Source organism: Rhinoraja longicauda, chromosome 25 (genome assembly GCF_053455715.1).
Source record: "Rhinoraja longicauda isolate Sanriku21f chromosome 25, sRhiLon1.1, whole genome shotgun sequence".
Taxonomy (NCBI): Eukaryota; Metazoa; Chordata; class Chondrichthyes; order Rajiformes; family Arhynchobatidae; genus Rhinoraja; species Rhinoraja longicauda.
In genome coordinates, this window is record NC_135977.1 from 5,983,131 (window position 1) to 6,006,313 (window position 23,183).

The 23,183-nt window shown below is 40.0% G+C and overlaps 1 protein-coding gene across 2 annotated transcripts in view; it reads left to right on the forward strand.

The window, feature by feature from the left end:
- Nucleotides 1-23,183, forward strand: part of fam222aa (family with sequence similarity 222 member Aa) — a 168,640-nt gene that overhangs the window by 31,658 nt on the left and 113,799 nt on the right. For both annotated transcript variants that reach the window (XM_078421772.1, XM_078421773.1), the window contains exons 4-5: nucleotides 351-494; nucleotides 2,869-2,954. In XM_078421772.1, the coding sequence (XP_078277898.1) occupies nucleotides 351-494; nucleotides 2,869-2,954 (230 nt within the window). The remainder of the gene's footprint in view (nucleotides 1-350; nucleotides 495-2,868; nucleotides 2,955-23,183) is intronic.

Sequence of the window (23,183 nt, forward strand, 5' to 3'; positions counted from 1 at the left end):
AAAAAATAAATAAAAGCACTTTTCGAACTGAGTATCGGAGAAGTATATCAATATTTGGGGAAACACTCATAAGATATTAGAAAGGCACTGACATAATGAATATTTTGCGTTAAGTTTTTCATATATTCAACAACATATACCAGTCCTGAAATTCCAATAATGATGAGCCATCCACTAAGTCAAATAAGAGGTGTTGCCTGGCCTGCTGAGTTACTCCAACATTTTGTGGCTATTTTCGAAATAAAATCTGTAAGCTTGTTACATCAAAGTGTTTGTTCTGATTTTTCAACACCATCCTTCTTTTAATAATGTATGCCATTTTGCTTAATGCTGGTTTTTTTGTACCTCAGATTCCCCTGACTCCGATGCACAAGTACAGGCCGCGAATTCATTTGATTCAGAATGCTGAGCAAATGAAGTCTAAACTTTGTTCGTGGACATACTACTTCCCAGAAACAGAATTTATAGCTGTGGGTCACTACCATAGCAAGAAGGTGTGTTTGTGACTGAGTGTGTTATAGTATAAATATGATTTCTTCTTGTAATTATTGTCTTCAAATTCAAATAATCACTTAACAAACATTGGCACAGTAATTATATTGTATTTCTAAGTCACCATAAAGAGTTTCATTTCACAGATGGCACATATATATATACATATATACATATATATGCACGAGATGCAACACCTGTCCCTTTACCTCCCCCCTCAACTCCATCCAAGGACCCAAACAGTCTTTCCAGGTGAGACAAAGGTTCACCTGCACCTCCTCCAACCTCATCTATTGCATCCACTGCTCTAGATGTCAACATATTTACATCGGTGAAACCAAGCGCAGGCTCGGAGATCGCTTCGCTGAACACCTGCGCTCGGTCCGCATTAACCAAACTGATCTCCCGGTGGCCGAGCACTTCAACTCCCCCTCCCCTTCCCAGTCTGCCCTTTCTGTCATGGGCCTCCTCCAGTGCCATAGTGAGGCCCACCGGAAATTGGAGGAACAGCACCTCATATTTCGCCTGGGCAGTTTGCAGCCCAGTGGTATGAACATCGACTTCTCCAACTTTAGATAGTTCCTCTGTCCCTCCCTTCCCCTCCTCCTTCCCAGATCTCCCTCTATCTTCTTGTCTCCACCTATATCCTTCCTTTGTCCCGCCCCCCTGACATCAGTCTGAAGAAGGGTCTCGACCCGAAACGTCACCCATTCCTTCTCTCCCGAGATGCTGCCTGACCTGCTGAGTTACTCCAGCATTTTGTGAATATATATATGTGTGTGTATAGGTAGGAAAGAACTGCAGATGCTGGTTTAAATGGAAGGTAGGCACAAAATGCTGGAGTAACTCAGCGGGACAGGCAGCATCTTTGGAGAGAAGGAATGGATGACATTTCGGATCGAGACCCATCAGTCTGAAGAAGGATCTCGACCCGAAACATCACCCATTCCTTCTCTCCAGAGATGCTGCTTGTCCCGATGAGTTACTCCAGCATTTTGTGTCTGCCTTCTGTATATACGTGTGTGTGTGTGTGTGTGTTTGTGTGTGTGTGTGTGTGTATATCATGCATGGCACTATATTTAATTATAATGTAGGAAAAGAACAGCCACTTTACACTCAGGAAGGATGGAATAACAGCAATGAAATTATTACCAGTTGCAATGTTGAAGGATCAATATACGTCATGATACTGATATAACTCCTCTACTCTTTAAAGAGTGCCATCTAACGTATCTGTAATTTAATGCTGTATCCAAAGGTTGGTACCATGCGCATGTATCATTCCATCTATATACCCCTTACGTGTCAGTTTAGATTATGTACTTTTGAGAATTAAGCATGACTGATTCAAAAATGCTGCCTCTGAGTTAAGGCTGACTCTGAAGATTAAACAATTATTTGTTTCATTGTTAATTATGGAAATAATGGACAACATGCTGGTCTAATAGCAGTTACCAGACTGAAGTAATTTATTTAATTACATTTTAAGACATCGACATGTTATGTAAATATATTTTTATGAATTAGGCTTCTGAAATTTAAGTCGGAAATTAGTACGTGTATCCAATACAATCTCCACACATCATTAAAAAACAACTCCACATTTACCACTTTAAGATCAATTTGCAACGTGTATTGCCAGCATAGAGTTCTGACATGCAGACTGCATATCAGGAAATTGTGGCTTTCACAATTTTCCTACATGACAGAGGCTGTGTACTGGCCTTTTCTATTAATATATCCAAATCTAGGATATGGGCATTGAGATCTTTCTACTTAAGGCATTCATATGGAATAATGGAAGAATAAAGAAAGAGCTTGCACTTGTATAGCACTAAGAATGTTCCAAAGCACTTTACAGCCACAAAGTGCATTTTAAGTATAGTCTAAAATGTGGGAGTCAATTTTGTAGAGCAGAATTCCACAAGCTGCAATAAGCCATTGACCAATACAATCCGTTTTACTGACCTTCAATGATAGATAATTATTAGTCAGGATACCAATAGAACTCCATTATCTTTCCTTAATTAATGCCCGTAATGTATCAATTTGGAACAAATTGTGAGAAATAGCATTCCACAAACTAGCCTGTCTAACATGAATATCTGCTTCTTGTAAATGTTTTGTGCAGTTTCAGTTTTAAAACACAACCACTTGAAATAACCCATTTCCTAATTCTTTCATATTCAATAAAAAATAATGGTCAAACATCTCAAAATGGGATACCTGATGATATTTCCTGTCTCTTCAACTCAGTAATGGGGTCAGGAGTGGCCGCTCTTAACATTTACCCTATGGAGCTTTTGTGATTCATGATTTTCAGATTCATACTGCAAAGGGAAAGATTTTAATTGTGGTCTTCATCCTATCCCCTAGATGAAGATGATGAAGATAGAGTACAACCCTTATGCCAAAGGTGCTCTACCACATAGCAGTAGAAGAAACAAGGACATGCCACAGAGGTTGGTCTTTATAAAATCACAGCTGTTCTAATACTGTTTGCAAATGGTATAATAATCAAGATTTTGTTGTACTGATATGAAAAATCTACAGTAATTATTTCAATCCATTGTGAAAGGAATAACAATTATTTAAAGATGTATTAGTGAAAAAGGACACAGCAGAATGATGAGATAGTGGAACATTGTTAAAAAATAAAAATAAATTGGCAATTTTCTCTTAAATTGTTGCTACGTTTTGACCAAGGTAAATGCACACTTGAGAAGAAATAATTCCCACTGGGGAAGAATTCTTTTTTAAATAAGCTAGGTGCTGGACAGGAGTTAAGGAAAAGCACCAATAGGTTAAATGTGTCAAATAGAGTTGAGAAATAGAAAATGAAACAGGCCTGCAAATCTTGATGATGTACAGTGACACTCATTTCGATGTGTATCACATATCGGTATGTTTAAATGAGTTTACAACCTTTCTCACATGTTTTGATCACAACTCTCCATTTTAACATTTCTTATTCTGAAACTTTGGGTTATAGGAATGCAAGAGAAAATCTGGTACTATTTTTAAGTCACAGAATAGCTATGTTTTCTAGTTCAATGGAAATTGGCTGGAAGTTGGCAAGTGGAATTTTTCCATCCTTTATTAAAATCTGTGCAATTAGCTCTTGCCCAGACCTCCTTCCATGATCGTGGTGATAGAAAGTTTCAAGCCACATGAAGATCGGCAGAATGGAAACAGAGTGATAGTTTGACTCCAATTAGGCCAACTAAAACTGAAAAGTAGCTGGTGAGTGGTGAGCGAAATAGTTACAATTTAATATATGTTTGATAGGATTATTCCTAAAAACAATATATGTTAAGAATAAAACATATTCTAATATCTTAATATACGTATGGAATTTATTTGATTTATTTAAATTGTTACATACTGTGAGGCGGCACAGTGGTGCAGTGGTAGAGTTACTGCCTTACAGTGCCAGAGACCTGGGTTTGATCCTGACTAAGAGTGCTTACTGTATGGATTTTGTACGTTCTTCCTGTGATTGCGTGGGTTTTCTCCGGGTGCCTCGGTTTCCTCCTACAGTCCAAACACAATCCACAGTCCAAATCCCTAGTGTGTAGGATTTGCTAGTATATGGGGTGATCGTTGGTTGGCGTGGACTTGGTGGGCCGGGCCTGTTTCCATGCTGTATCTCCAAAGTCTAAAAGTAAATACAAATGTTTTGTCCCTCCAATTCTAACCTATTCAGATTAATTTCTGATATCCAATCTTCAAGTACACAGTTCGTATACAAAGGTTGATGGAATGATCCAAAATATTGATGGCATACAAATCAATATTATTTATTTTGTGGAGCCTATGCTGCTATTGATTTTTTTTCTGTTCCTTGCGTATGGTGTGCCAGCACTTTGTATAATTGGTGCATTTAATATGCTGAAAACAGTCAAGTTGCCAAGAAAAGCAGTAGTGAAAACTGGCCAACATAACTACATTTGTAATATCATTAAAGCTAGTGATTTTACCCTTTGGCTCTACAAGAAGTTATTTTCATACTGTGAGCTTGTATTAATGAGTATTAGAATAACAATACATAACATGATGACAATCACATTTAAGGTCATTTAAGGGTCAACATTTTCATCACTTACTTAAGTCTGTTCAAATCAAAGTAAATTAGAAAGAAATGAGCCAGAAAAGCATACTAACCAAGGTAAAGATATGAAAAGGCTTAACAAAAATTTGGTTCCCAAGCCCAGCGCAAATGAGCACTGCCTGGTGTAGCACACAGTGTTGTAAAGAAGATCCAAGCTTTAAGGGCCTGTCCCACTTAGGCGATTTTAAGGCGACTGCCGGCGACTAGGCTGTCGCCGACAGTTCGCCGGGGTGTCGCGGACATGATTGTGAGGAGTCTTCCAAAGATCGTAGTGGATCGTAGTGGATCTCGGCGCGTCGCTGAGAAATCAAACGGTTTGAAATTTCTCGGCGACAGCTGGCTTGTCGCCAGGTATCGTAGCTCATTGCGGTCGCTGTCCCATGCTGTCCCCAGGTTTGATAAGTTCTCTTAAGATGCATTTAGAAGCACATAATATTAAAATAAGTAAAGTAATTTCAAAATACCATAAAATGCTTGTGTTTAACGAATTTATTTACCGTCAGGGCATTTGACAGGTAGATTGGAGGCGACAGTTTGACGGTCCGGTAAGCGTGGGAATTTACGCGATGTTTTTGGCCTCAGCCATTACATTTAAAGTGGGCTCCAAACCCAGATATTCAACCCAGAAACCAGATATGCATCTCCCTTACATTTTCAAAGAATGCCCAAACACTTCTCACAAAAATCCACTGAACCACTTTTTTTTTAATACAGCTATTAGTAAACTGGAAGTAAATTCGGTTTATTCCTTGTTACAGTGAAGTTTGTTTTTTAAGTAATCCATACAAGGTGTTATAGTTCAAAACTCTCAAGTACTTACTGACTTGTCAGTGATTTCAGCGAAAACCAGGACGCCAGAAAACCAGGAGAAGCATTGACAGCGTGGGAATTTTTGCGATGTTTCAGAAGACGCTGTAATCTCGGCCTGACTCGGCACTGTCGTGGTCATTGTCGTCGGGTAAAAGAAAAGTTTGACGATCTGCTACGACTTTGACAGTCGCCGGCAGTCGCCAAAAAAATCACCTAAGTGCCTCTGCTAAGCTGACGAATCTTTCATCAGTGACATTGGTGCTACAATTGACCTTGGTATGCAGGGCTGAGGAGAGAAAAAGACAATTCAGCTTCTTGTTATTATCCAGAAGCTCAATCTAGAAACCATGCTCTTGTAGATGTTGGATGAAAGCAGATTGTGCTTACGTTTAATGCTCACCATACTTTAGTCGCCTGGGTTCAAGTAAAATTGTCTATTAGAAGAGGGAGAATAGATGGCTGGCTTCTATACGATAATACCTATCCAGAACATATATTTTAGGGATATAGAGGGAGGCAAATGGAATAGGGAGAAAGAATTCTTCCCATTATATTCTGGTTTGACAAGAGGATTGTTAGAGATACAGTCACGCAGCACAAAAATAGGCCCTTTGACATGACATGTCCATGGCAACCATCAATCACTCATTTATACTAATTACATCATCACGTTTACTAGGACTTTGTCCATAGTCTTCTATGCTTTGGCGGATCAAGTATCCATTGGGTTACGGACTACAGTAAAACTCATTTTAACAGACCCCTTTCTAACAGATTTTGGTTATAGTGGACGGCCCAGCCTACGCCAGCTCCCCAGCCAACCACACCCCCGGCTTCTGACGCCACCCCCAGCTCACAAGGTGTACCAGCGTGCCCTTCTTCACCCCACCAGAAGGTCCAGTTGACGGGGCTTTTGTTGCGGCTGACGTTGTAGCCCCTGGGGACAGCGTTTTCTTCAGGCCACTGCCATGACGCACTCAGTCTCCTCTCACCAGCTGCCGCTTCTACCTGTTGCCCATCGCTTTGTCCGCTCCCTGGTCCACCACTGCCTCCTCCTCCTTCTTTCATCGCTCTGTCTAATCGGCCTCTCACCTGTCCACTGGCTCCCCTTTTTCTCCTCTGGAATTGCCAACCTACTCCACCTTGGAAGATGTTGGCAACCGCGCTGGAGAAGGGATTGGACAAAGCGACGGCTGACATCAGCTGGTGAAAGGGGAGAGCGCTCCACGATGACCGAGCGCGTCTTGGCATTGGCAGCGGCCTAAAGAAAGGGCCTACAACGTGAGCTGCAACAACAGCCACATCAACAGGACTGTGCAGTAGTTGATGAAGAAGGCTTGCTGGTGCAGACCAGCGGCATCGACGCCTAGTTTTAAGGTGAAATGACACAAAGTGCTGGAGTAACTCAGCAGACTGCATCAGTCTGAAGAAGGTTCCTGATGTCACCTATCCACCTATCGATGCTGCATGACCCGCTGAGTTATCCCAGCACTTTGTGTCCTTTTGCGTATTAACCATCATATGCAGTTATTTGATTCAACTAAATAGAATGATAATCCATACTTGGATCTAGCAATCGGCAATAACGGACACCATCCTCCCATGGTCCGTTACAATGAGGCTTTACTGTATTATTAGAGTATCTGCCTCCATTACTCACTCAGACAGTGCCTCCAAATTCCAAGCAACTTCTGATGGATAGAGTTCCTACCTTAAACTTTTACCCTTTAGTTTTATATACCTCTACTATAGGAAGATGTTTTCTACCACATCTATGCCCCTCAATTTTATATACCTTTGTCAAGTCCCCCTTCAGCTTGTTTGCTCCACTAAATAAGTTCTTCAAAAGAGATGAAGCTTTAGCCACCTACAGTTCAAATAGGTAGAAACAATTTCACAGTACCATTGAGGGAATATCCAAGAAACAGCCTGTAACATTGGAGCTGATACAGTGAGCAACATACAGTCACTTAAATGTGCACTCAGTTTCAGTTCTGGTTTACTGCACCTGTAAAATTGCACCTGACAATCAAAGCCTTGACAGAGCAGCTATTTTCCCATAGCCAGGTCCTGAAACTTTAAAGAGAATTTTTGTTTTGTATGCATGGATAATCTCCCCTCTGGAGCAACTAAAAAGACTCATATTGCATGGAACCAGATCCTTCAGCCCAATTTGTTCATGCTAACCAAGTTTTAAGACTAAGTTAGTCCTTTTTTCCTGCATTTGGCTCATATCCTTCAAAACCTCTCTTACCCATGTGCCTGTTCACATGTCTTTTAAGCATCATCGTTGTATCCACTTCTACAGCTTCCTCTGGCAGATCCTTCCATATGCACTCTTGGTGAAGAAATTGCCCCTCAGATCTCTTTTAAATCTGTCCCCTCTCACTTTAAACCTATGCTTTCTGATTCTGGATTGCTCTACCCTGGGAAAAACAGTGTTTCATCTTATCTATGCCTCTCATGATTTTGTATATCTCCAGAAGGACATTCTTTATCTCCCTGTGCTCCAGGCAGAAAAGTCCCAGCCTATTCAGCATCTCATTACAACTCAAGCCCTCAAGTCCTGCTAACAATATGATGAATCTTTCCTGATTAATGACATCCTTTCTATACAATCAGAACTGCCCATAAATGTGGTCCAAATGTTTTGTTTGAACTGCATACTATTGCATGATTCTATGGCAACTACAGAGCTGTGCTGCAGGCATCTACCATCTGATTCCGAATCCTTGGTTATTCCCAGGGCATGAGTAGAGCAAGAATTTATTTTGGCTTGGCCAATATTTCCTCCCACAAAGGGAAAGATGAAATGCATGCCATGAACTTTGTCTTGGATATTTTGGATAGATTGGCTACCACTCTCACTAGGGCCTCCTCTCTATCCCACAGCTCCGCTCTTGCTCCCCCTCCCCCATTCGTAACAAGGGCAGAATCCCCCTTGTCCTCACCTTCCACCCAATCCAACAAATTATCCTCCAATATTTCCGTCACCTCCAACGGGATCCCACTACTAGCCACATCTTCCCTTCTCCTCCCCTTTCTGCGTTCCGCAGAGACCGTTCCCTCCCTAGTCCACTCGTCCCTTCCTACCCAAACCACCCCCTCCCCAGGCACATTTCCCTGCAACCACAGGAGATGCAACACCTGTCCCTTTACCTCCCCCATCGACTCCATCCAAGGACCCAAGCAGTCTTTCCAGGTGAGCCAAAGGTTTATCTGCACCTCCTCCAACCTCATCTGTTGTATCCGCTGTTCCAGATGTCAACTTCTCTACATCGGCGAGACCAAACACAGGCTCGGCGATCGTTTCGCTCAACACCTTCGCTCAGTCCGCCTTAACCAACCTGATCTCCCGGTGGCTGAGCATTTCAACTCCCCCTCCCACTCCCAGTCTGACATTTCTGTCATGGGCCTCCTCCAATGTCATAGTGAGGCCGACCGGAAATTGGAGGAACAGCACCTCATATTTCGCTTGGGCAGCTTACAGCCCAGCGGTATGAACATTGACTTCTCTAACTTTAGATAGTCCATCTGTCCCTCTCTTCCCCTCCCCCTTCCCAGTTCTCCCACTGTCTTCCTGTCTCCACCTATATCCTTTCTTTGTCCCATCCCCCCTGACATCAGTCTGAAGGGTCTCGACCCGAAACGTCACCCATTCCTTCTCTCCAAGATGCTGCCTGACCTGCTGAGTTACTCCATCATTTTGTGATACCTTCGATGCTAACAATTACTTTCTCTTATGTCTTTATGTAATTGTTATCCTACTTCAAAAACAACTCTTGGTATATTAAGTATTTGAGATGTTTCTGTGACATAAGCAGGTGTCGGTCTTTCAAGTAAGGTAGATTCATATCTGCCTTTTTTCCAATGAAATAAGAAGCCAATTAGAAAAGTAGGGACGAAACTTGACACACAGCTTTGCTCTCCCAGTATGTCATCTTTATTTAAATGCAGGTTACAGTATCTCTGCAATGGTATCTTGGCTTGGTATCACAATGAATCTGAGAGATTGATTTTCAAATACATCCAGGGGTTACAGTTTCAGAGGTGAACCTTAGAGTAAGGCTACCCATGTTCTCTGCTAAATTATCTTGATTTTCTTTTGGAAAGAGAAGGTCCTGCTAACTCCATTTCACCAGAATTTGATTGGAATCTGTTGCCTCAGTGCATTTACCTGATTCTATTTTTAATAACAATAGATTGGACAGACTTTTCAGTTCAATCGAAGGAACTGAAAAAATTTAATGGAAATTTTAAAATATGATGAATTTCAAAAGAATGTACAGAAAAATATCGTGATTTATGTAGTTGGCCAGGGCACTAGGAAGTAAAACTGCTTTCTGCTTCATAAAGAGTGAAAATAAAAATTCTAACTCAACAAGAGTCTCAAGATTATATCCCACATATGTGCCCATCTACTTATTCCTATGCATCGGGCATATTTTTTTGGAAACACAAGAGATGAAGATCTGCATTTGATAGTCATCGTAACTATATCCAAACATTCAAATCCAGAAAATAATCTGCTCAGACACAAAATGCTGTAGTAACTCAGCGGGACAGGCAGCATCTCAGGAGAGATGGAATGGGTGATGTCTGAAGAAGGGTCTCGACCTGAAACATCACCCATTCCATCTCTCCAGAGATGCCGCCTGTCCCGCTGAGTTACTCCAGCTTTTTGTGTCTATCTTCGGTGTGAACCAGCATCTGCTGTTCCTTCCTGTACAAATATTCTGCTCACCTCTTTTGGAGCAAGTGGGGAAAGTTCTCATAGTGCTTTGAATGTGAAGCCAGGCAGACAAGAGGAGCGAGATTTAAGAAGATAATTCTGGTTCAGAAAATGATTAATATGCCAGCTTTATCTTTGAATGGTTTTGGCAGAAAAGAATGGGACCAAATAGCATTTGATATGATCTAGCTAGATCTGGAGTGGACATTCAGACCTGTAAAATTTTGCAGCTATGCAATATTTGAATGATATAAATCTCCATGCACTTTTTTCTCCACCACTTCCCACTGCACATTATAAACTGATACCAACCAAAGAGGCATGAGGTATTGAGAACATGTAATTTTTATTGAGTATGTTAAAGGGGTTTAGTGAAGGCTTAGATATCAGTTGACATGGCTGCCAAAAGAATGTGAAAATTTCAGGAGTTGCAGGAGATCCGAAAAATACAAAAATTGGTCATCGAGCCAATGAGGTAGCACAGTGTTTTTATCTCTGGCATCAATGGATGACCTTGGAATCAAGGAAAGTTTGCCCTAAACATCACAGGAGGTATGAAATTTATCTCCTCTATATATGCTTTACAATACATCTTTTGCTTAAAGCAAACAAACATTATCTAAATCCTTCATTCTTGAGGTTGCAATTTAATAGAAGTTTTAAAGATTCATTGTATTAAAATTACTGGTATAATATCAATACACAAAATTCCAGTGCAGACAAATTATATTCCTCTGTTGCTATTCGAGTTGATATAAACCAAACAAGTAATATATCAGATAAAAGAATATTCTGCAAAATTTAAAGAATTTGCTTGTAATGCCAACTGTAATTACTAGCTTTATGTCAGCATTCCTGTGGTTGTTTACTGAGTTAAAAGCAATTATTTAAACTGATGAAACTAACAGGGAAACTGCTCTTTGTTGGATCCACTGCTGAATGCAACAGTGTAGTCTGCTGAAATAACATCAGTAGTCATTAATCCAGGCTGCTTCAATTTCAACCACGCATGTTAATCCAGCTCTCTTGCAGTGTCAGGTTCAATTACTGTTTCAAGTCAGATTCCCCTGATGTCATCAGTATTCACTATTTAAATAGATGCAGGAAGGAAAGAGGGAGTGCTGTCACCTGGTTAGTGCTGAACACCTTCGTAAGGAAAGGGACTGGAGAGGGAGGGAAGGAGGAAGGGAGATGTCAGCCATCGAGCATGCCCTTTTTTTAAATTAAATGCCTCCTCAAAAGGATTGTAAAAACATAGCTTGTGATAAGCAAACCTGGTTTGCAGCTTAGGATGTAGATGACTAATACATCAAGGTCATGGGTGTATCATTACATACGTACCAGATGGGTCCTTTCATCTGATCTTAAAGACTGCTTTCTGACCAAAAGCCAACAAGGGAACTTGGAATCCTCAGCTAATATTACCTGGTTCTTACTTCTTCTGACACTGTTTCTCAAGGTGATAAATAATTTGTTTCCACTCCAGTTCTCTGGGTTCTGGGGTTGCTGAAAGGTTATCTTTGATAGATGCGCAGTCTGTAACAGTTGAGACAGGTGGTGGGTGACAGGGATGGTAGGAAAGTATTTTGAGAGGAGAACTCTCTGTTGTTTGTGAATGGTCTCAATGAGTTCCATATGTAGAACCAAAATCTGCTTCGTATCTCTCCAGATGCCGATTCTCTATCTAAAACCATGAAAGGTGAGGGATTCCCAGTTTTGAGGAGATGGCACATTTTTCAAGGAGACGAGATTTATTAATATATGTTTATTCTTCTGGAAATCTCTTGCTATGACATGGCTTTGGAAGCAATTGTTGATTTCAGGAGTATAATGTAAGCCATTGAATACTGTGCAATCCCTACCTCTGTGCTGAAGTTGGTTGAGGATGATCTGAGCACGGTTACTGAGAATGTTGGCCTGAGAGAGATGGCTGATCCAGTTTGCTCTGCTACCAGTGATGTTTGAGTTTTTTTGTATAGACACCGATTTTTTATGTTATAGGTAGATTCCAAAGCATACAGGCAACTGACAATCTCTGCTGCTCAGTCGGCTTGGGACATGAGCTCCACTCTTCAGATCTCTTTTCCTCAAACCAGCAAGGGTCTGTGAAGGCATACTGAAATTGGTGGTTGCCATCGATGTCCGGCTTTGCTAAACAATGATCCTGAGGTACAGAAAGTGATCCACATTTTCCAGAGTCTTTTCATGGAACCTGATTATTGGGGGAGGAATGGGTATTTTACACAGTGGAGGTTGGTTGACAGAGAATCTTGGGACTTTTTTTGCTAGAACCATGTTTTATAATTAAAGGAATCTACAACATATTGTACATTTTCCAAATATTCATATATGCAGGTGCCATCTCCATATTGTAATTTAATGACAGAGGCTGGAAACACAATGGATCTGAGAAGAAATTACAAATATTGAATAGTTTCCCGCTCATCCTGCAGATTAATTTCATTTCACTTGGAAGCTATTTAGAACCTAGGTGCAGTGTTGCATTCAGGAGGACTGAGAAAGGGGTCAGAGCTATGACAAAGCCTTACTTGACCCCAGTATACATTAGGAATGGTTTCTGATGGAGCTGATTGTTAGAATCATGACTTCTATGTTACCGTCTAGCAGATAAAGAATAGCAAAAAATTAATGATAACATCCAAATTTATAAACGATTCTCCATAATTCCTCACAGTTGACAAAATGTTTTTCCCGAAGTTGAAAAAGGTATTGTGATTGGTGTTGTCCTCTGTAATTTTCTTGGATCTAGTGCATGGTGAAATTTATATTTGTGGTACCTCTTGAAGTGTGAATCCACATTAAGAGGCTGGGAGCAGCTTTTTGGCCTCTGGGAGGAGGCAGCTGAAGAGGATCCTGTGGGACATTATTGCAGAGAGTAGAGAGGCCCTTATATAACCATGACAATTGTTATCACCTTGCCTGAAGATGGTTATAAAGAATACATCTCTGACATCCTGTGACATGCTCTCCTCTTTCTATGAGATAAGTCATGTCAGAGATATATTTGCACCAAGGAGTCTGTCTGCTTCTGAGACCTTGTTAATTTTCAGCAGTTGGATGACGTACTCAACCTCATGATAGATTGGGGAAATATCCAGCTTGAGACAGACATATGTTGTGGAGTCATAGACACCTGGAAGACAGTCTCACTTATGGAGAACTTCAAAGTGCTCCTTGCGGCAAAACTCCCTTCCCTTGGTACGCCCTACTCTAATTTTGCTTCACAGCTGAATGGGTGCCTTGGTGCTGTGACAGTGCTGAAGAATTCACACACTAGATGAAGCAATATTATCCTAGTTAATGGACACTTACACTGATATAACTGGTTATCATGAATTGGAAATTCAACTCAGTTGCTACTGATATCTGTATCCTCAAATCATAGATCTTTATTTTGGTGAGGTATATCTGTGTCAGGAAGAGACTCTCAACTCTCTCAAACATTTTATGGTGACTTGTGAAGCCGCCTTTGAGCATGTTATCCAAATACCTATCTTCTACCTGGTAAATGATCAAACTTGCAGTCCACAGTAAGTTTTACAGTAATGAACAACCAACATTACGAATGGAGTCGATGGAATGAGAACGATTATGCAGCATCATTTGGGTCACTTTGGAGCAAAGTGGCAAGCTTCATAATAAAACGATGGAACTAGTCCTGACCTCTTTTTGGATTTGAGCATTGTAATACAATGCCTAGATCAGATGGGACGACAGTATTCCAGAACACAATAGATGATCGACCTGCCAGTTTAACCCATGAATAAATATGAAGGATCAACAGTAATATCTGATGGGTAAAGATATCCCAGTTGAATAGGCCAAGGAACAAAGCTGTGAAAATGTGATTTTAGCTCTGATCCATTTGGAAAACCCCAGCTCTTATCCTTGTTATAGGTTATATGAATATAAATAGGTGATACAGCCAAATGAAAACTTTCTATTTGCGTGAATTCTTACTCATACAGTTTGGAATCTCCAATATCATGATAGGAGTCCATGTATATTTGATTCTTGACTGGTCCAAAAGAACCATTGTTCAAATTAAAATAAAGAACTTTATATTCAGCAGCTACCAAAATAGTTATCTTTAGGACACGAAGTAAAAACTGGGATAGTTAAAAAATATACCAAATTAATATTAATAATAGATAAAGGACCTTATTTTGTGTCAAACATTAAATCGATTCATGCTATATGAGATATTGTGAAATCATTCTGTTGCTTGTACTTATAGAGGCAAATACCACAACTATTTTATGTACAATAAGAATAGACAACAAACACCCAATTAATTACCAACTCACAATCTACAGTTCTTTGTCTCCCAATTAATTGTTTTTATACTGCTGACTGAAGATTGTGTAACCTTGAGAGAACACTTTGAATAGTGACTTTTTAACATCCAAAACAATGGAACAGGCAGTCCGTTTTTGGATTAACATCTAGATATAAGAACTCGGAGCTCAGTAATTTTTCAAAGTGCCTGGAATAAATATTTAAACTGAAGCTTCTGATGTAGCCTTGAGTCAATTTCAAACTACGATGATAAATATTGGAATAGTACTTGCTGGAGAAATGTGTTAGTTATAGAAAGAAGAAAGAAAGTTAGTTATTTATTTGCATTCTTCGGCTCAGAATTATTTTTGCATATGCTGTGAATTTCTGGAAATGTAAGCTGATGATAACACAGTAAAGACGTTGCAAGCAGGACCTTGTTGAATGATGAGACAAACAATGCAACTCCATTGAAATATAATACTGAAAAGACTGAGATGGGGAAGTGCAATGTCAAATTCAGTATCCATCAGACTTTTTCAAAACTGAAGGGGGAGTATGGATAATTGGATTGAGAAAACAAAGGGGAAGAGAGAGAAAGATAATGTAACAAGGAAATTAAAAGTTAAAAACTCAACAGTATTCAATTCCTTTTGCAACTCTTCAGCCTGTATGCAATGAAAATCATGAAGCGTGGGCAGATGTGGCAAATTGGATTCACACCACTAAAGTGCCAGGAAATGACCTCACAAAAAGAAAAATAATAATAATCACCCACAGTTAATACTTAACAGCACTATCATCACTGAGTCCCCCAGTAACAATATTCTAGGGTTACCATTCCACTGCAACTCATTGGACCAACTATAAATACTGTAGCTATAAGAACAAATCAGAGGCTGGATATTCTGTGGAAAGTGACTCTCCTCCTGACACCTCAAAACATTTCCATCATCTACAAGGGACAAGTCAGGTGTTTGATGGAGTATGCTCCACTTGCCGAGATCAGTAGAGTTCTAACATCTTTCAAGAAACTTGACACCATTCAGGACAAATCAGCCTGCTTGACTGGAATTCCATGTACTACCCTGAACATTCACATTTTATCACTGGACCCCAGTGATTGCAGTGTGTACTATCTGCAAAATTACTCATCTACGATGCTCTAATACAACATTCCATACCCGCAGCTTCTCCCACCATAAAGGATGAATGAAGCAGGGGCAATGAGGACACCACCACCTGCAGAATCCCCTCCAGATCGCATGCCATATTGACTTGGAGACATATCAACACTAAAATGTACCTGAGTCGATATCCTATTTATCACTTCCCCACAAAGTTCCTTCACCACAGGACTACAGTGTCTGGCTAACCAGCATCCTCTCAGGAGTAATTAGAAATAAACACTAAACATTGTTCTTACCAGCAAAGCCCAGAATCTGAAAAATGAATAAACTTTTATGACACTGCTAAAGATTATTAATTGCTTGATCAATGAGCAATTATGTGCTAATGCAGCTCTTTCATGAATGAGGTTAGAATGAGCTGATGGCAGCGAGAATCTCTTTAATGTCTAGACCATGCATCACCTTAAACATTTACTCTTTACCACTAGGGCCCATCAGCAATAACGTGCATCTTTCACATGCCATTTTTCCAGCAAGACAGACCACATGCAGAAAAATACATCTCAAAATAGATCTAACTGATCTTTATCACTCTAAATAAAGATAGCATTTATCTTCGTGTCATGTTTATAAAGTTATCAGGCGTGCACTTATTGACCACCTGTGTAAGATACATTCTTAGGAACTGATGGGACAATCATCCAACCTATTCACAGTAGTAGAAAGTCTGCTAGAGCCTCTATGATGTAGAAAGTTAAACTATATAATCCACTTTTATGGCTACTAATTTACAGATGTGAGTCAGATCCACTTAGGTTCGTTCATTAATAGATTATCTGTGAAAGAGTAAAAATGAAATGCATATAAGTTTTACAGTTTGAGAATCACTAAGAATAAATAGTCCATTTATTTTTTAATTGCATCAATTGAATTGCACTATATTACCATATTTAATTACAAGAATCCTTAATTGCATTGTGATTATATCCTTCACATTCAGCCAATAATGAAAATATAAAGCTCATAATTTCAATGTCAATTCTTCTCTGATATAATCATAATTTGCTGATCAACTGTATGTTCCCCATGGAGAGAGATTCACAATCTTTAGAGTCATACAGAAATCTAATGTGACAAATAGTGTGAATTTTAATTTGAAACTATTTGAGAAATTATGGTCTGAACATTATCATGCATCATACACCTTTCCACTGAATTTTTCTGAATCAATCTTTGCGTATTTGGAAACTGAGAGAATGGGAGCCAGGTAAGATCTTGTGGACAATACAAGAAAAATAGTTTTTTCTTAGATAGTCCCTTGACATCAAGGATGTCATCTCCATATCGGTCCTATTGATTATGGAGGTAGCTGATGAAGTCAATATTGATTCTGGAGGTAGCTGATGAGCCACAGTCCTGCCACTGCTGGGCAGGAGGTACTTGGAAGGGCAGGCAAATGGATGTTTTAGAAGATAGTAGACTGTTTCCATCTTTACGCTGCAATATTTTGTGCTCTCTTCACAAAGACTCGAGGTTCTCAATGCCAAATCCAAATACTTCTCCATTTTGAGTAGTTATGGGTCAAGGATTCTAAGGAGTCCGTGGAAGCATTGGCACATTTCAAGGAATCTCCATATACATATCTTCAAATCAAGAGTGCTTATCATATGCACCAGATGTGAACCAGAACAATGAAATACGTTCTTGTTGAAGCTTTACAGGCACGTCAATTGCAGCAAAATAAATATACAATGAATTATCATATTATGAGGAAACTAGACCATGATAATGCAAAAATCAAAGCAAGTCAAGCAATTAAAGTAGTGCAAACTCCCTAGTTGTTTAGTGCTGAGGTACGATTTGTAGTAGTCAGGATTGTGCAGGGTGGTTCAAGAACCTGATGGTTGATGGGAGGAATTTGATCTTGAACCTGACGGTAATGGTTCTCAGGCACCTGTACCTTTTTTATGATGGTATTAACGAGAAGAACACATGGCTAGGGTGGTATGGATCTTTGATGATATTAGCTGCCTGCTTGAGTCAGCGCTTCCTGTATGTTGATCCTTTGGATGGTCAAGAAGTTAGTACTTTGATGGATCAGACAATGTTCACCTTTTTTTGCTGCTCCTTCCTTCTTGAGCATTAAAATTTTCGAACCAGACCATGATGCTATGCTCCCCACTATACACTTGTCGAAGTTCGACAGAGTATTTGGTGACAGGCTAAATCTCCTCAAAATTCTAAGTAGAGGAAGTAAATATTTTCATTTGTCCACTTCGTAATCGCCAGCTCCGAGAAAAATATTGGAATAGAGTCACAAAGTGCTGGAGTAGCTCAGCGGGTCCGGTAGCATCTATGGAGAACATGGATATGTTTCAGGTCAGGGCTGAAAAAGGGTGATTACAACCCAAAATGTTACCTATCCATGTTCTCAGAGATGCTGCCTGACCTGCTGAGTTACTCCAGCACTTTGTGTCTTTTTTTGTAAACCAGCATCTTGTTGCTACATTGGAATAGTGTGCCTGTTTCAGGAGCCTGGTGTCTAGAGATGACTGAGTTAATGCAGCCTCAGTACCACAGATGTCAACTTGGAGAAGGATCTGCATTCACCTCTTCACCTTTACATAATTTGTGTATTGTAATACCTTGAACCAGTGCAATGAGTTAATAACTTTTTCCAAGTCCAAAATGTAATGATGCTATTATGCATAGCACCAACAAGTGGCAAAGAACTGCAAATAATTTATTTTGTATGTGGAGGAATTTGAGCTTTGCCTTTGAAACTAAGGCAATAAGCGAAAAATTACATGGCTAAGAGAGCATTATTGGACAAATTTATCAACATTTCTTTAAGGCAACTACAGTGCTTTGTGAATAAAAAACATTGCCATTTGATACCTCAATGTCAAGATGTCACTTAATAGATGCAGATTAGTTTGTCACCAGGGTGCAATTAAATTCCATGTTCACATGAGACTCAGAATAAAGAATATACATACAGTAATGATAAATACATCAATAAATAAGTACTGCAAAAAATATTAATGTACAATACAGAATAACCAATAACCAAGGGTATGTGGCAGCCCCTTTGGAAATGGAGCGTGAAAGTGGTGACTGGTTCAGGAGTCTGATCGCATTGTCTTTTTATGTCATTTTAAACAGTTAAAGGTAAAAAAGATGAAGGTTTGAAACTGCAATTTGAATGGGAAATTGGTTTCATAATTGAAAATGAGGGTGATTATAAATGGAACTTATTCAGGCCAAGAAACAATGACTAGCTAATTCTCACAGGAATCATTCCTAGGACTTCAGCTATTCATTTAATAATAACCTTGAAGAATGGACTAAGTTTGCATACAAATCAAAGTGGTCCAGAGCTGAGAAATGGGGATCCATATGTAATTCATACATCTGGAAATCATATTCGTGGTAATTAGAACATTACTTCCAATATTAATAAATGCCCAGATATAAATGTTACAAGTTATTGATTCCAAAGGAGGGAAATCAGTATGGAGAATGCAAAGGAAATATTTAATCAGATGACTAATTCAGTTTTGAAAATATCTTTATTTTGTAAGGAGATTATGGAATAACAATGACATTTTTAATATTTGTTTACAGATTATAAAATGTTGCTGGCAATGCCAGCATTTATGGCATCCCCAATGCCCATGAATTAACTAGACATTTCAGAGTCAATATCTATAGTCTTAAGCCTCATGGAGAATACATAAGAGAGAATAAATCAGATGGGTTTGATAACAATTCTATACAGAGTCTAAAAAATAAATTACTGAAACCATTTTTTAAAGTTAAATTTCAGATTTAATCCATGGAGGTTAAAAAAATTATGCTCATGGATCAGTGATCCAGAATTCTGGTTGCTGGCCCAGTAACTTAACCACTATACTATTATAATATCAAAAGGCTGCTCTGATTAGTGAGAATACTGATGTTCAAAAGGCAGGGATGCCTGAAAAGTTAAGAAAAAAATCTAGGTTGGGAGGTGATTGAAATCCAGTTTATTCTTTCTGGAGATGGTGGACATGATTGAAAATAAAGTAGATAAACTTTATTGATACTGCTCACACTGAACTCTACCGATCATTGCTACCTCTGGTGGTGAGTTGGGTATGGGTATGATTTGTAGAATTCAGTAAGTCGGTAAACTGCTTGAACAGTAACTCCCTACAACATCTGGTACTCAAATGGCTCTTACTAGTTTTGCTTCAAGTTGCACACTTTGTTGACATGGATGAATATCACTATTTCTTGATTATTGCATAAGTTGCAATTCCCTACCTAATATCATTGTAGGAGATACTAAGACTTTAAGGACTGTGTCTGTTCCAGGAAAACATTGACCATCACCTTTGCTGGTTACTTAGGGAAAAAAAATGTTTCTTATTGATACCATTTACATCTGACAGCAATAGAAAAATGTAAGTGTGAAACAGAAATATCTGAGGAACCAAGAGCGAACAGTGGTGCTTCATTTTAAATAAATTGTAGGGTTGAAATTCTTTCATGTTATTTTAATAAAAACAAGAAGCTTCAACTTTGACCGCAAGTTCATTTATCTTAATTACAGTATTTGCATTAAACGCCGATGAATTTCAACTCTGCAAATTAATTAATGATTCAGTTTCAGATTAGTTTATTGTCATGTACACCAGGGTGCAATGAAATTCCTTGTGCATCTCCTTCACTTTGAATAGAGGAGTTCAGAATAAAAAATAAGCTTGTGATGTTAACCCGGATTATTAAAAATATTCCTGGATAGATTCAGTTTGCAGATGTTCCTGGTATCATTACATTAATGTGAAATTAAGATGATTCTGAATGGGAAGCACAAATTTTTCCTCATGATTTATGGGTTGATAGAAATGTCTGTTACCCACTGACTTGGTAAATGAACTACATTGTGTGATACTGAATTAATGACATGAAGACAGTTCAGCCTCCAACCACAAGTCTTGCTGAGTTAGTTGATTTCTCTACGAGTGGCTGTGCAGGCACAACAGTTAACTGGCTCTGAAGAAGAAAATCAAGTTGGCAGTTGATTTGGCTTCAGAAAGTCAGATCTGTTGTTGCCGTAGCACTTTGTTCAATCTTTCTTGCAGCTCATGTTGCAACTCACGTTGCAGATAACATGTTCCCAATGTTGGGGGAGTCCAGAACGAGGGGCCACAGTTTGAGAATAAGGGGTAGGCCATTTAGAACGGAGATGAGGAAGAACTTTTTCAGTCAGAGGGTGGTGAAGGTGTGGAATTCTCTGCCTCAGAAGGCAGTGGAGGCCAGTTCGTTGGATGCTTTCAAGAGAGAGCTGGATAGAGCTCTTAAGGATAGCGGAGTGAGGGGGTATGGGGAGAAGGCAGGAACGGGGTACTGATTGAGAGTGATCAGCCATGATCGCATTGAATGGCGGTGCTGGCTCGAAGGGCTGAATGGCCTACTCCTGCACCTATTGTCTATTGTCTATTGTCTAAGTCTCTGTGACATTGGAACTCATCCTCAGAACTTACAGGAAACTATGCAATCTGTGGCAACTACACTCCAGAACCAAGGTCACCCAACCCTTGATAGTCAAGCTGCAACACACAATGATTCTCCAATCTGCACACGCTTGGAGACCAAGTTCCAATATATCTTCCAATCATTCACCAGAGCATAAGAGGGGATGGACTTTATAGTGAAAATCCACAAGGTTTACTGCCAACTTCATTGCAGCACACTTCCTCCAACAATAAAGGTTCGCAATGGGACCCTGGAAAACATAAAATACAACCCATTATCTCAGAAGCTATCTCTTGATGAAGGCAATAGACAATAGGTGCAGGAGGAGGCCATTCGGCCCTTCGAGCCAGCACCGCCATTCAATGTGATCATGGCTGATCATTCTCAATCAGTACCCCGTTCCTGCCTTCTCCCCATACCCCCTGACTCCGCTATCCTTAAGAGCTCTATCCAGCTCTCTCTTGAATGCATTCAGAGAATTGGCCTCCACTGCCTTCTGAGGCAGAGAATTCCACAGATTCACAACTCTCCGACTGAAAAAGTTTTTCCTCATCTCAGTTCTAAATGGCCTACCCCTTATTCTTAAACTGTGGCCCCTTGTTCTGGACTCCCCCAACATTGGGAACATGTTTCCTGCCTCTAACGTGTCCAACCCCTTAATAATCTTATACGTTTCGATAAGATCTCCACTCATCCTTCTAAATTCCAGTGTATACAAGCCTAGTCGCTCCAGTCTTTCAACATATGAAAGTCCCGCCGTTCCGGGAATTAACCTAGTAAACCTACGCTGCACGCCCTCAACAGCAAGAATATCCTTCCTCAAATTTGGAGACCAAAACTGCACACAGTACTCCAGGTGCGGTCTCACTATGGTCCTGTACAACTGCAGAAGGACCTCTTTGCTCCTATACTCAACTCCTCTTGTTATGAAGGCCAACATTCCATTGGCTTTCTTCACTGCCTGCTGTACCTGCATGCTTCCTTTCAGTGACTGATGCACTAGGACACCCAGATCTCATTGTACGTTCCCTGTTCCTAACTTGACACCATTCAGATAATACTCTGCCTTCCTATTCTTACCACCAAAGTGGATAACCTCACACTTATCCACATTAAACTGCATCTGCCATGCATCCGCCCACTCACACAACCTGTCCAAGTCACCCTGCAACCTCATAGCATCTTCCTCACAGTTCACACTACCATCCAGCTTTGTATCATCTGCAAATTTGCTAATGGTACTTTTAATCCCTTCATCCAAGTCATTAATGTATATTGTAAATAGCTGCAGTCCCAGCACCGAGCCTTGCGGTACTCCACTAGTTACTGCCTGCCATTCTGAAAGGGACCCATTTATCCCCACTCTTTGCTTTCTGTCTGTCAACCAATTTTCTATCCATGTCAGTACCCTACCTCCAAAACCATGTGCTCTAATTTTGCCCACTAATCTCCTATGTGGAACCTTGTCAAAGGCGTTCTGAAAGTCAAGGTACACCACATCCACCGGCTCTCCCCTGTCAATTTTCCTGGTTACATCCTCAAAGAATTCCAGAAGATTTGTCAAGCATGATTTCCCCTTGGCAAATCCATGCTGACTCGGAACAATCCTGTTACTACTATCCAAATGCTCCGCAATTTCGTCTTTTATAATTGACTCCAGCATCTTCCCCACCACTGATGTCAGACTAACTGGTCTATAATTTCCCATTTTCACTCTCCCTACTTTCTTAAAAAGTGGGACAACATTAGCTACCCTCCAATCCACAGGAACTGATCCTGAATCTATAGAACATTGGAAAATGATCACCAATGCATCCACAATTTCTAGCGCCACCTCCTTAAGTACTCTGGGATGCAGACCATCAGGCCCTGGGGATTTATCAGCCTTCAGTCCCATCAGTCTACCCAACACCATTTCCTGCCTAATGTGGATTTCCTTCAGTTCCTCCGTCACCCTAGGATCTCTGGCCACTAGAACATCTGGGAGATTGCTTGTATCTACCTTAGTGAAGACAGATCCAAAGTACCGGTTCAACTCGTCTGCCATTTCCTTGTTTCCCATAATAAATTCCCCGGCTTCTGTCTT